This window comes from Balaenoptera musculus, chromosome 1, assembly GCF_009873245.2.
Source record: "Balaenoptera musculus isolate JJ_BM4_2016_0621 chromosome 1, mBalMus1.pri.v3, whole genome shotgun sequence".
NCBI classification, from domain to species: Eukaryota; Metazoa; Chordata; class Mammalia; order Artiodactyla; family Balaenopteridae; genus Balaenoptera; species Balaenoptera musculus.
In genome coordinates, this window is record NC_045785.1 from 32,638,692 (window position 1) to 32,653,945 (window position 15,254).

At 41.3% G+C, this 15,254-nt stretch overlaps 1 protein-coding gene across 1 annotated transcript in view; it reads left to right on the plus strand.

Moving 5' to 3' along the window:
- ZMPSTE24 (zinc metallopeptidase STE24) overlaps positions 1 to 15,254 on the plus strand; it is a 46,437-nt gene that overhangs the window by 4,438 nt on the left and 26,745 nt on the right. The window contains exon 3 of the mRNA XM_036825802.1: positions 5,724 to 5,810. Within this exon, the coding sequence (XP_036681697.1) occupies positions 5,724 to 5,810 (87 nt within the window). The remainder of the gene's footprint in view (positions 1 to 5,723; positions 5,811 to 15,254) is intronic.

The following is a 15,254-nucleotide window of genomic DNA, read 5'->3' on the forward strand; positions in this document are numbered from 1 at the left end:
TTCCTCCAGAACTCTTTTACTTATTTATTTACTTTAAGTTTTGGGGTGGTTTACTAACAGCAATAAATAACTGGAACATGTAATAAACATTTAAAGACAGATCTAATACTCTTTATTCATTTATAAAACAGTTTAAAATTCAGCACCATTATGTCATTCTGAAATGTAACTGATTCTACATATCTATCATATATTTAACTGAGCCAAACCACCATACTCTACTTATTTCATTAGGCAAAAAAATAAGTTGTTATATTTTGTTGAATTTTTTTTAAAATTTATTTATTTATTTATTTATTTTTGGCTGCATTGGGTCTTCGTTGCTGCGCAGGCTTCCTCTAGTTGGGGCGAACGGGAGCTACTCTTCGTTGAGGTGCTCGGGCCTCTCATTGCAGTGGCTCCTCTTGCTGCGGAGCACAGGCTCTAGGCGCGCAGGCTTCAGTAGTTGTGGTGCACGGGTTTAGTTGCTCCTTGGCACGTGGGATCTTCCTGGACCAGGGCTCGAACCTGTGTCCCCTGCATTGGCAGGTGGACTCCCAACCACTGTGTCACCAGGGAAATCCCTTGTTGAAATTTTTAAGGGCTACAAAATAGTGCAATATAAAGTGATATAAACATGAATAGAATCCAGAAGTTTATATTAATGAAAAATGGGTATATATTCTTTTTAAAAAATAAACTATTTTTTAGAGCAGTTTTAGGTTGACAGCAAATTTGAGCAGAAAGTGCAGAGCGTTCCCATACACCCCATGCCCCCACATATGCGCAGAACTCTCCCATTGTCAATGTCCCGAGTCACAGTGGTACATTTGTTAGAATGGATGAACCTACACTGACACATCATAATAACTCAAAATCCATAGTTTACATTATCATCGCCTTTGGTGTTTTCCATTCTATAGGTCTGGACAAAAATATAATGACTTGTATTCATCATTACAGTGCCGTACAGAATAGCTTCACTGTCCTAAAAATCCTCTGTGCTCTGCCTATTCATCCCTGCCTCCCACTAATCCTCGGCAACAACTCATCTTTTTATCATTCCCATAGTTTTGCCTTTTCCAAAATGTTATATAGTTGGAATCATATAGTTTATAGCCTTTTCAAATTGGCTTCTTTCACTTAGTAATATGCACTTAAGAGTCTCCCATGTCTTTGCATGGCTTGATTTTATATTCTTTTTGAAAAAATGCTCTGTCATAATTCCTCCAGAACTCTTTTAGGTCCCTCAGTACCACTAAGAGAAAGATTCCTAAATTGAAAATAAGGTTGTAGGTACTTTCACCGTAAGCATCTTTGCTGTAGACAGCTTTGCTGCAAGCATTTTCACCACATAACCAATTGACTGTAAGGCAATTTTGCAGTAAAAGATAAAATAATGACAAATAAAAGAGGGACATTAAAAAGGACATAAACACGTAAAATGAATAACAAAATTAAAAAGACTTTATTGCAAAATATAAAACATTTGAATACATTTAAAATGTGTGTGGATTCATGACAATACTGCGCAAATAACTGATTTTATTTTGTGAATTGTACCTAAGCACTTGTCTTCCAAGTCTTCTGTTCATAGTATTTTATACAATTTTTTTCTTGTTGATTTGTCTCATCGTTCAGCATTGCACTTTTTCTTTTTTGCTAAAACTTCTTCCTTTGTTAAGAGAAGTATCAGTTTTCAAATACTAGGAGGCATATTTGTAACTGAGCTCTGTATTGCGTTGTGAAAGCCTCTATACCATAGTTCATTCTTGGTATGTAGTCATATGTCCACTGATAGACGTTCCGAAGCTCTATGGGAAATGTGGGTTCAACTCTGCACCTTCGAGACCTCTTTCTCCTCCAAAGTAGTGTGTTTCAAAGTAAGAAACCAACTCTTGGGGCAAATCATCTGTCAGCTCAACAAAGCCATCAATAACATCACTAACTGGAGGATATGCTAACCAGTTGAAACCAAACTGTCAACCCCAAAACTGTCAACCAGTTATTTTATCTTTCACAGCAAAATTTCCTTACAGCCATTTGGTTATGCAGTGAAAATGTTTGCAGCAAGGTATTTAAGGCAAAGAAGCTTATGGCGAAGATACAGACGTAAAAATAATTGAGATTGGCTACCATAATTGTTTCCTCACTTAAAGAGAAGTAACTGGCTGTTTGTAGCTTTGTTAAATGATTACAAAATTGTCTAGTTAGTCACAAAATTTGCACTGACAAATATTGAATACTAAGACTAGTGTGGTTAAAGCAAAGACTCAGAGAAATTAAATGGCTTGCCCATATAATGGCCAGGTGACACTCACTGCTAAATAGGAGAACTGAATTTCAAACTCTGCTCTTCTGAGTCTTTAAAATTACACAGAAGAAACCATTCTTGAAACTCTAAGGACTGCAACATGAATGTGCTAAATTTATCCTTGGGGAATTAGTAAACTACATTTGCCATTAGATAGGAAGTATTTTGTGTTACTTTGAAATCCTGTTCTGTTTGAAAACAAGTTCATTAATTCCTGTTTTGTGTTGATTAAAATTAATTGGTTTGTAAGCTTTGGTCACAAAGAACAAGTGCAAAGATTAATTTAGACTTTTTTTTTGCCATGGTTCTTTCTACCTGAGGGAACATAAGAGGCCCTTGTGACCAATTACAGATGCCACTGTTCACACAAATGTGACAGAGCACGTAGAGATAAAATGTCCCCCCTTTCTGAGACAAACTTTCCTTATATCTCATAGGTGTCAATAAGGAGCCCTCTCAAGAAATGGAATGGCTGGGGAGTAGAGTAGGGCAGAGTAGAAAAGTTCAAATTGTAACTTCTCCAATTTCTGCTTGTTTCTGAGTCAGCAGTTTAGCCTCTTTGAGTCTCATTTTTTCTCCTCTTTAAGATGAGAAGAAGATAGATATTAAACCATATTTCATATGTTTTGTGGCAGGGACTGAGTAAGATAATGAAATGAAGCAATTAGTATAGTACTCAACACATAGCAATTACTTAGTCACTGGGTTTCTCTGGGCAAGTTACTTTAACATTTCTGAGTTTCAGTTGCCTTATCTGTAAAATCGAGATGACTATGCTCCCTGCCCTGCGTGCTTCTCAAGACTTTAGTGAAATAATATATGTGGAAGCACAGGACTTGTTTTTGTAGGCATCATTAGTTCTTTTTACAGGACATCCTATCAATACAGAGAAACTTTACTGTTCACCGTGTTTTGTTTTTCATTCCCCAAAGCATGCTAAGCAAGTTTGCAATAGCAGTTTCCAAATGCATTAATAAATGCATTCAAAGTTCACATTAAAGGTACCCTTGATACTTAAAAGCTGGACTTTTGGGACTTCCCTGGTGGCGCAGTGGTTAAGAATCCACCTGCCAGTGCAGGGGACATGGGTTCAAGCCCTGGTCCAGGAAGATCCCACATGCCGCAGAGCAGCTAAGCCCGTGCATTACAACTACTGAGCCTGCACTCTAGAGCCCGCGAGCCACAACTACTGAAGCCCGAGTGCCTAGAGCCCGTGCTCCGCAGCAAGAGAAGCCACCGCAATGAGAAGCCTGCGCACCACAACGAAGAGTAGCCCCCACTCGCTGCAACTAGAGAAAGCCAACGGGCAGCAAAGAAGACCCAATGCAGCCAAAAATAAATTAAAAAAAAAAAAAAAAAAGCTGGACTTTTAATAGTAGGTGTTCCAGCCTTTCCCCCAAAGCATTATAAACCCTTAATTCTGCATTATTTATTAGTATTGAGAATAGGATGAAGGAAATGCCATCCCAAGTCCATTAGTTCAACAAGTGGAGCATATACCACATACAGTGGTGCCAAAGCATGTCTTATGGGAAAACAGTTTATATCCAAGATTGAGTTAGTTAAAGTAAAGTGGAAATAGCCGGATGTAGAGTTAAGGGGCCTTTAAAAAGGCAGTCTATTAAAACAGTGATTTTCAAACTTTGGTGTACATCACATTTAACTGGAGACTGACTCTTGGGCCCCACTTCCAGTTTCTGATTCAGTAGTTCTGGGGTGGAGGCTGAGACTTTGCATTTCTAACATATTCCCAGCGATGCTGCTGCTGCTGTCCAGAGACCGTATTTGAGACCCATGGTATTGTATCAATCCCCTGCATACTGGTAAAAGTCTAAGAGATGGATAGCATCAAGTATGAGTGCGATTGTGGGGAAATGGGAATGCTCAAGTATGGCTAATGGGAGTGTAAGTTGATGTAAACACTTTAAAGAACAAGCTGATAATGCCAAATAAAGTTAAAACTCACCATATATTGGTCTAAAAAGATGTAGAGTGTAAAAAGTAAGTTGTAGAATGATAAATACAATATGATGTCATTTATATGTGTATATATATATATATATTCATTAAAAAAATTTTTTTTTAAATAAATAAATTTATTTATTTATTTTTGGCTGCGTTGGGTCTCCGTTGCTGCGCGCGGGCTTTCTCTGGTTGCAGCGAGCAGGGGCTACTCTTCATTGTGGTGCGCAGGCTTCTCATTGCAGTGGCTTCTCTTGTTACGGAGCACGGGCTCTAGGTGCTCGGGCTTCAGTAGTTGTGGCACGCAGGCTCAGTAGTTGTGGCTCGTGGACTGAGAGTGCAGGCTCAGTAGTTGTGGCGCACGGGCTTAGTTGCTCCGCGGCATGTGGGATCTTCCCGGACCAGGGCTCAAACCCTCGTCCCCTGCATTGGCAGGCTGATTCTTAACCACTGCGCCACCAGGGAAGTCCCTGTGTGTGTGTGTGTGTGTGTGTGTGTGTGTGTGTATATATATATATATTTATATATTCTTAAAAAGCATATGTAAACCGCTTTATTATTTATGGATACATATATAAAAATGGAAAGTAGATTGGAAGGACACCTAAGAAATATATGATAGTGCCCAAAACCCTCAAAGCCACAAGGAACCATGTCTGAACGGATGGGAATATTGTGCTTCTAACCAAGGAGTGTGATCATTGTGTTCCCGGGGCTCCACAGGTGAAGAAACAGTATGTTGACTCCTCTGGGCAAAATGATTCCACGAACTTGGTATCTGTTGTGAGAAGTTGTGTTTTGTAAGCATGTATTCTTTTCACATTTTAAGAGCTGCTCCCTCATTCATATGTCTTGTTGGTTTGGTGAATATCTGTGTTTGCTTTATCTGCCCAAGACAAAGGGTGGTGCTGAGAAAGGGCCTTACTCCTATGATACCCTGACTCCTACCTCAGGATTCACTTTTTCCTGACCCAGAGAAGGCTCTGATAGCCCATTCTGTCCCCCAACATGGTAGGTGGACATGACTCTCTACTTAACACCGATACTAATACTTTGTCCTAACCAAGAGGCTATTTCCTTTCAAGGAAAAGCCAGCTATGCAGCCGTAAAGCCTGGCTCAAATTCCATTTCTTTCACTTGTTAGCTGTGGGATTTTTGACACGTTGCTTAGCCTTTCTAAGCTTAGTTCCTGATTCTTAAGGTCTTTTGTGGTCTTTTGGCCAAAGTTTTTTTTTTTTTTTTTTCTCTAAACAGCTTTATTGAGGTAAATTAGCAAATCATACAGTTCATCCATATAAAGTGTACAGGCAAAAACCTTTTAACAGTCTAAACTTAGTATCTCAATTGGTTTGTATCTGTCTAAATGCGTATTTTATCCTAAATAAGATCTCTCTTTTTTTTTAACATACTTTCATATGATAGTTTCTAGTACTGCTTCAATGTGACCAACATGTGCTTTGTTTTATAGCTTATTCTTCTCTTTGGAGGAATCCCTTATCTCTGGAGACTCTCTGGGCGGTTCTGTGGCCATGCTGGCTTTGGACCAGAATATGAGGTATGTCACTCATTAGCATATATTTGTCAGTCTTTCTTTTTCCTTGGCCAGCTTTCTACTAAAGTTAATTTTTTGGCTCCTACCGTTATTAGGCTTCTCTGTCTCTGCAGTCCTTGTTGACCTGTGTTAGCATAATGCAAGTTACTGTAGCAAACCCCAGAATTTCAATGGCTTATTACAATAGTTTATTTCTTAATCACATAATAGCCCCGTGTGAGTATTTTGGGTGTCAGCAGGTGACATCCTTTTATGTGGTAAGTCAGAGACCCAGTCTCTTGTTATATGGCTCTGCCATTCCCTAAGTGCCCCTAAGTTCTCTGCATCCAACAGGCAGATGGAACGAGAGGATGTTGAAAGTACATCCTCTTCTTAACTCCCTTGGCTCTGAAGTGATACCTGTCCTTTGCATTCACATTTCATTGGTGAGCCAGTCATTTAGTCTCAGATGCAAGGGAGCTGGGTAATGTAGTCTCTGGTAGGCAGCTGCTTCTTGGGAACAACTCTATGAAAGGGGAAGCATGAACTATGTTGAACTCACGCTAAGTAGATACCCTGTGCCACACATGCTTAGCAGATACTTTCAACAGAGACAGAGAGTATACCTCTTAGAATCTCCACTGAGCTGCTTGAGTTGACTGCCCACTCTTCCAGGAATACCAGTTATTGGAATCAAAGCCTTCGACCTGAGACTTTCTGCCTATAATGGATGCTGGGACACTGCTTTTGACTTTTTCTTGGAAATTGCCAAGTCTGTTCTCTCCTTCCTGATTGTTTATTTGAAATGATGGGTCTTATCTATATGTGTAGGTACCTTGGGCTTTAATTCAGCTCATCCTGTATCCCTTTTCTGTGTACCGTTTTCTAAAGGAGCCAAACTCTTTAAGACCTCTTCTTCCTGTGATATCTCTGTATCTTCATAGACTCTGTCCTGACCTGCTATACGCGCTGTTATAGTTTAATTGCATGTCCTCTGTATTGTTTCATAAACAATTTAAGGTGGTTTTGTATAAACATGACTGGCTCCTATTTTAGTTCCCATCTTCAATGTCACTTTCTCAGAGAGGCCTTCTCTGACCACTCTCATCTAAAATAGCATCCCTCTGTCACTCTTTTTTTTTTTTTTTCCCTGGCCGAGCCACCTGGCTTGTGGGATCTTAGTTCCTCAATCAGGGATTGAACCCAGGCCCTTGGCAGTGATAGCATGGAGTCCTAACCACTGGACTGCTGGGGAATTCCCCCCTGTCACTCTTTAGTGAAGCATATCACCTTATTTTATTTTCTTTATAGAGGCACTTACCACTATTTGCATTTATCTTATTGTTTATTCGTTTACTTTTTATCTGTCACACTGACAAGACTGTTAAGCTCCAAGGGGACAGAGACCTTACATATTTTCTTCACTGCTGTGACTTGTGCCTAGAACAATGCCAGTCACGGTGTAGGTACTCCATAAGTATTTGTTGAACAAATAAACCCAATTTATATACATACATATAAAAATATTCCTTACGTTAATGGGACATTTTATATAATGTTCTGAGACATTATTTTTGTATTTAACAATGCTTTAGAGATCTCTTCCTGTCTGTTTATATAGATCTTTGTTTTCTTTAATGGCTGCATGGCACTGGCAGTCCTCACTCTGCATAGTTCTGATATACACACATTTCACTTACCATGGTTTAGTTAATAACACCAGTCCCTCAGCAGGTTCAAATTTCAGTTACCACAGTATGTTACATGCATAACTGCATAAAGTACAAGTTCCCTGCTAGCTCTTCAGTCCACAAATCACTGTGCAAATAACAGATGCTCATGCAGTGACCAATCATGTCACTCTTTTCAAATTCTGCTGGTGACTGGTCACTGCACATCTGCTATTCAGTGAATCAGAGCGTGCAGTCGTCTTGCCTCCTGGTCTCCCAGCTATAAATCCACATGACATTTTACAAAGATGGATCACTGAAAGAGGGAATTGGCCAACAAAGATGAAAGTGTAGCAAAGAAATGGAAGATGATAACACTGGAATTGAAATTCAAATCTAGGAACTTCCCTGGCAGTCCAGTGGTTAAGACTCCACGCTTCCACTCAGGGGGCATGGGTTCAATCCCTAGCTGATGTACTAAGATCCTGCATGCTGTGCGGCACGGCCAAAAAAAAGAAAAAGAAATTCAAATCTGATGTACATGGTACAGAGGAAACAGCTGACCAAATTCCCACCTGAAACAGCTTTTTTGGTTTTTGTTTTTTCATAATGTATGAAGCACTAAAATACCCTTTCCCTGGATCCTCACCAGTACTTATTATATACATGATTTTTAACTTTTGCCAGTCAGGGAAAAAATGTTATAGTGCTGTTATTTCATACAACTTATTGAATGGAACTTGTTGAATGGAAAAGTCACTTATGAAGCAACATAAGTAAGTAAAAGTGTGTGAATATCCATACAGATTTTTAATATAACTAGTGTCCTGGTGATGAACATTTAGATTGGTTCAATCTTCCTTCCTACCTCCCTCCCTCCCTCTCTGCCTTCCTTCTTTCCTTCCTTCCTCCCCCCGCCTCCCCCATCTCCCTTCCTTCCTGCGTTGGGTCTTCGTTGCTGTGCATGGGCTTTCTCTGGTTGTGGCGAGCGGGGGCTACTCTTCATTGCAGTGCATGGGCTTCTCATTGCGGTGGCTTCTCTTGTTGTGGAGCACAGGCTCTAGGCACGTGGGCTCAGTAGTTGTGGCTTGCGGGCTCTAGAGCACAGGCTCAGTAGTTATGGCGCACGGGCTTAGTTGCTCCTTGGCATGTGGGATCTTCCTGGACCAGGGCTTGAACCCGTGTCCCCTGCATTGGCAGGCGGATTCTTAACCCCTGAGGCGCATTACGTTTATTGTGCACTTTATTTCTATTGTTATTACATTGTAAAATATAATGAAATAATTATACAAGTCACCATAATGCAGAAACAGTGGGAGCCCTGAGCATGTTTTCCTGCAACTAGATGGTCCCATCTAGGGGTGACGGGAGACAGTGGCACCCGAAGTGTGTTGCTTATGTCCATCTACTCCGTAATCTCGTTTTGGTTGCTGTCACCGCAGAAAACCCTGCTTCACAAAGACAGGATGTTGGAAATGGAAGCAGGCTTTTCAGTGCTTTTGTGGCAATCTCATGATATTCCACCTTGACTTTCATCCAGAACGTATGGAGATTTGAAGTTGTCTTAAACATACTTTTAAGGCCACTGTCATTTACGATCTCAAGCAGTTAATCCTCTTCTAGCACAGACAAAGTTAGTTCACCTGGCTTATTCACAAATGGGTCGCAGATCCATTCCTTCCCAGTTCGGGGGTCTTTTGTGGTTGGGAAGTAATGCTCAGACTCTTTTGAAAGCTGAGATATGTGATCATGCACCAGCTGGGAGAAAGACGGCCCTGGCTCAGTCTCTTTCAAAATCTCTGCTAATGTTTGAAACACGTCAAAAATCCCAGTGTTCACTTGTCGACCCCATAATTCCAGTTTGGCTCTGAATGCAGCCACTTTATCTGCCGACTTGAACACAGTTGTCGTTCTCCCCTGAAGTGACAGATCGAGTTCGTTGAGCAGGTTGAATATGTCACACAAGTAAGCAAGTTTTGTGACCCATTGTGTGTCACTGAAATGTGTGGCCAGTGATGACTGTTTTTCTAAAAGAAATCTCTGGAGCGGCTCTCGTTAACTCAAAAACTCTGGCCAGTGATCTACCTTTAGAAAGTCATCTCACTTCTGTGTATGAGGGAAGGCGCGGGACTTCCCTGGTAGGCTAGTGGTTAAGAATCCACCTTCCAATGCAGGGGACGTGGGTTTGCTCCCCGGTCGGGGAACTAAGATCCCACATGCCGCGGGGCAACTGAGCCCTTGCACTGTGGATCCCGTATGCCACAACTAGAGAGAAGCCCGTGCACCGCGACTAAGACCTGACTCAGCCAAATAAATAAAGAAAAAAATATTTTTTTTAAAAAAAATAGAAGATGTGTGTGCTCTGCATCCATCTCCTCAGAGCTGCACGAACAGATGTGAGTTAAGGGCATGTACTTTAATGTGGTTGATAATTTTAATCACATCCTGCAAAACGTTGTTAAGTTCAAGTGACATTTTTCGGCTAGCCAGCAGTTCTCTATGGATGACACAGTGCGTAGATTCACATTCAGAAGCGACCTCTTTGACCCGAGTAGTGAAACCAGAAAGCCATCCAGCCGTGGCAGCTGCTCTGTCCATGCATATACCGACACAAAATGACCAATTCAGTTTTCCTGATATGTAATCATTCAAAGACTTGAATAGTTCCACAGCTGTGGTGCTGGTTGGCAACAAAAGTGCACATAACATCCTCATGCACATCCTCCTGAAAAATATATCGCACAGAAATATATCGCAAGGCAAACATTGCTGCCTTGTCAACATCGGTAGACTCATCAACCTGGATTGCGTACCATGGTGACTCATTAATCCTCTCTAACAACTGTGCCTCAATATCCTCTGCTATTTCATCAATTCGTCTAGTTATGGTGCTAGCTGAAAGAGGAACACGTGCCACCGTTTGAACTGCAGCCTCTCCTAAAAGTTCATGACAAATGTCCTCAGCAGCAAGCAGGATCAACTCTTCACCGGTAGTAAAGGGCTTCTTAGCTTTAGCCATGCGGTTAGCCACTAAGAATGATGCTCTCAGTGCAGACACATTTGATGACGTGGTGGCCTTCAATAATTGCTTCCGTTCTTTGTGTTCATGGTTTTTTCCCTTTGAAAAACTCCAAAGGCTTGTCTTTCAATGCAGGTGCTTGGTCTCCATGTGGCGAAGCAGTTTTGAAGGTTTCATGGCTTTGTTGGATAGCCGGTGGCCACATATTATACAAAGCGGGCTTGGAGAATGTGAATCACCTGTTGCAATGAACCCGTAATTTAAGTAGGACTCTTGGTATTTTCTTTTAAATGTAGCTTTCTTTTTGTTGGCAGTCTTAGAGTCTTCTGCTGTCTCATCACTGGGTCTTTCTCCCTTTTCAAAGAAGCTCTCCAGTGATGTTTGTTTTTTTACTCATCCTGGTTAGGGTTAGCTTGTGGGCTTACCAAAACTGTGGCTGAGACAAGTGCGCAGTGTGGGAAAGAGGCGTGGATGGAAGTGGATAAAATAATGGGCGGGCCGCGCGCAGACTAAAATGTGTCGGATTCTGACTTAAAGCCTGCCACCAGATGCAGCTGTACAATTGAAGTACATCAACTCACTTGCCACAATAAAGCCTGCCACCTGAGGCTTAATTGTCGCTTGCCACTCACTGATAGGGTTTTGATATGAGTCTGCAAGCAATTGATTTATTATGGTCTCTGTGCAGTCAAACCTCTCTGCTAATGATAATCTATATTTGCAGTAGTTCCCCACCGCTAGCATCACTGCCTCAGCTCCACCTCAGATCATCAGGCATTAGATTCTCATAAGGAGTGCACAACCTAGAGCCCTCACAGGCACAGTTCACAGTAGGGTTCGCGCTCCTATGAGAATCTAGCGCAGCAGGTGATCTGAACAGGAGGCGGAGCTCAGGTGGTAATGCGAGCAATGGGGAGCAGCTGTAAATACAGATGAAGCTTCGCTCGCTCCCCCACTGCTCACCTCCTGCTCTGTGGCCTGGTTCCTAACAGGCCACAGACCAGTACCGGTCTGTGGCCCGGGGGTTGGGGGCCCCTGTTATAGAGCCATTACGAGCTTTTAAAGTAGAGAAGTGGAGTTTTAGATTCATCTGGTGTGTATGTAGGATGGATCGAAAGGGGAGGGATTGATATTAGGCAGGGGGACCATTTAAGAGGCTGTTTTACTGTTTAAGGCAAAATAATTTACAACACTCTTGGAATCTTAGTGTTTTAAGGAGGGAATAAGCCTACTGATTGGGGAATTAGACTTACTGTTCATCTTCTTTAAGAAGAAAAATGGTTTATTGATAGAATTATTCATTTAAAAATGGTATTTATGCATAAGGTAAGTGAGATTAAGAAGGAATCAAGTTGTCTTAAATTAATTCAAGGCTCCAGACGTAGATGATTTATATGTTAGCATGCAGAAGGAAATTGAATTTATGGCATATGTTGATAAACTAGGGAGAATGGAGAATGTTTCAGAAGACTACAGGTGAGCAAAATCTAGATTTTCAAAAGGAGAAAATGGTAGATTCTGTGCAGAATGCTAAACTTGATAATCAGTGCCTTATCACAATTCTTCAGTGAATTATTAAGGAAGAGATTTATGAACTTTAAAAAAAAGAGTAGAGAGACTTCCCTGGTGGTCCAGTGGTAAGGAATCCACCTTCCAATGCAGGCGACGCAGGTTCAATCCCTGGTCAGGGAACTAAGATCCCACATCCTGCAGGGCAACTAAGCCCGGCACCACAACTACTGAGCCCCCGCACCTCATCTAGAGAGCCTGTGTGCCGTAAACTACAGAGCCCACGTGCTCTGGAGCCTGTGCCATAACTAGAGAGAGAAAACCCACACGCCACAACTACAGAGAAGCCTGCACACCGCAACTAGAAAGAAGCCCGCATGCTGCAACGTAGAGCCTGCGTGCCACAACTAAGACCCGATGCAGCCAAAAAAAAAAAAAAAAAGAATAGAGCCCATTTATAATCCCAGAGCAGCTTGTGAAGGGCACATGATAAAACATTTTATAGTTAATCTGAATGACTAAAGACAGAGGAATAGCCAGAAAGATTCTGAATAAGTAAAATAATGAGTGGTAACTTTTAGATATTAAAATGTATCATAAATCTTAAATAGTGTATTGGTACCAGAAACAGGCCTAACTAAGTATATGTATGTAATCTTGGTATATGATAAAGGTGGCATTTCAGATTGGTGAGGAATATATAGATTATAAATTTTCTTAGGACAACTGAGAAAAAAATAAATTCCAATTTTATATCCTCCAAGAAAAAGAAAGACTTAGATGAATTGAGTATTTAAATATAAACAAAGATACACTGACAATACTTAAAAAAAAACTATAAATTTTTTTTTTTACTTTTTATTTGATATTGGAGTATAGCCAATTAACAATGTTGGGATAGTTTCAGGTGCACAGAAAAGGGACTCAGCCATACATATGCATGTATCCATTCTCCCCTAAATTCCGCTCCCATCCAGGCTGCCACATAACATTGAGCAGAGTTCCCTGTGCTGTACAGTAGGTCCTGGTTATCCATTTTAAATATAGCAGTGTGTACATGTCAATCCCAAACTCCCTGACTATCCCTTCCCCCCTTCATTCCCCCTGGTAACCATAAGTTCGTTCTCTAAGTCTGTGAGTCTGAAGAAACTATAAATTTTAATATGATCTAGAGTTTTAAATTAATTAATTAATTAATTAATTAGGCTGCGTTGGGTCTTCGTTGCTGCGCACGGGCTTTCTCTAGTTGCGGTGAGCGGGGGCTACTCTTCATTGCAGTGCACGGGCTTCTCATTGTGGCGGCTTCTTTTGCTGTGGAGCACAGGCTCTAGGCACGCAGGCTTCAGTAGTTGTGGCTCGCGGCCTTTAGAGTGCAGGCTCAGTAGTTGTGGCGCACGGGCTTAGTTGCTCCATGGCATGTGGGATCTTCCCGGACCAGGGCTCGACCCCGTGTCCCCTGCATTGGCAGGCGGATTCTTAACCATTATGCCACCAGGGAAGTCCCGAAAGAACACTTTAGAAAAAATTGAGTACCTCAACAGAAAAATGGGCAAAGGCAGAAATTCGTATAATTATAAAATACATGAAAAATATAAATCCATACTGACAATCAAAGAAATGTGTTTTAATACAACAATGAAGAATCTAGGAGTTGTGCTTCTTTCTTTGTTTTGGCCTATCGTATCATATTGGGGAAAAAACAGTTAAAAGAATCATAGGACAGAATTGTTGAGGGATAGGGAACTAGTCTCATGCTGTCAGACTGAAAACTAGTATAGTTTTTCTAGAGGACACCTTGGCAGTGTGTATCAAAAATCTTTTAAAAGTTTGACACCAGACATTTCACTTTTACGAATTTATGGGGAATGAATGAAAGGGGTTCATTGTAGCATTGGAATGAATGCTATAATGGAAATATATGTAATGGAGCCATTAGCAATGAAGAAATAGATCTATATTTATTGATATAGAAAGATGTTCGTGATATGTTAAATGAGTGAAGCAGGTATTCAAACAATCTATACAATATGGTTGTATTTTTTGAAGATGGGATTCCGATTCAGTAGTTTTGAGGAAGGTCCTGGAATCTACTTTTTTTTTTTTTTTTTTAAGGAGGCTTTTAGCCCTTCTCACGGGCTCTCTCCTTGCCTATGTTACTTTTTTATTTTTTATTTTATTATTTATTTTATTTATTTATTGTTTTGGCTGTGTTGGGTCTTCGTTTCTGTGCGAGGGCTTTCTCTAGTTGTGGCGAGCGGGGGCCACTCTTCATCGCGGTGCGCGGGCCTCTTACTATCGCAGCCTCTCCTGTTGCGGAGCACAGGCTCCAGACGGCAGGCTCAGTAGTTGTGGCTCACGGGCCTAGTTGCTCCGCGGCATGTGGGATCCTCCCAGACCAGGGCTCGAACCCGTGTCCCCTGCATTAGCAGGCAGATTCTCAACCACTGCGCCACCAGGGAAGCCCCTAGAATCTACTTTTAAAAAATTTCTCATTTCCCGTTTGGGGACAAATGCTGGCATAAAGCACCCTGCATGTTGTAGCCAGACAAATCTCCCTTCTCCCTCTTCCTGTGTTTAGAAACGTAGTGGCTGTGTCTTTACTACGAAGTCAAATATGCTTTGCTGGTGTACTCACACTTAAAAGAATTCAGTTTTACTCTGGGGAGTAAGAGGGAGAGTGATGGCGTGGTGGGAGGGAGAGCGAGGGTTTTGTTTGCTTCATTGCCTTCCCCTCCCCACAAGTTCCTTCATACCAATTTGCCCTCATCCTCCACTGTCATAGGAAAAGATATTTGTAAAGAAAAATGAGGCAGTTCTTGGCTTTTGATCTCCTAAGGACCTGTTGTTAAGGCAATTAAAGGAGTTCTAGAGGGTTATTTTCTCTCTTGAATTTTGGCTCTGGTAAAACTTCAGCACACTCTGCCCCACCTGCCCTGGCCCAGCTTTCCTGATGCTCCATTATGTTTCTCTGCCTGGTCCCAACTAGGCCCATCATCTTGTCATCTTTCACTTTTAAGGTGCTCTTTTCTTTCTCCTTGCTTTCGCAAATTGTGTGGAATTCCTCCTTGCCTCTTCTGTCCCACTAATTTATCTCTTTCTTCAGAGTAGCATTCCATTTCTCATCAGCGTTGTAAGCCTTTCTTGAATTCACCAGCATATGTGGCTCAATTGAAGTTCTTTTAACCATTTTGTCTCTATGACTTCAGTTAACTTTCATATGGTGTCATGTAATAAAAGAAGAAGTGTTTTATTGCCTCCCTATCTTGCAAA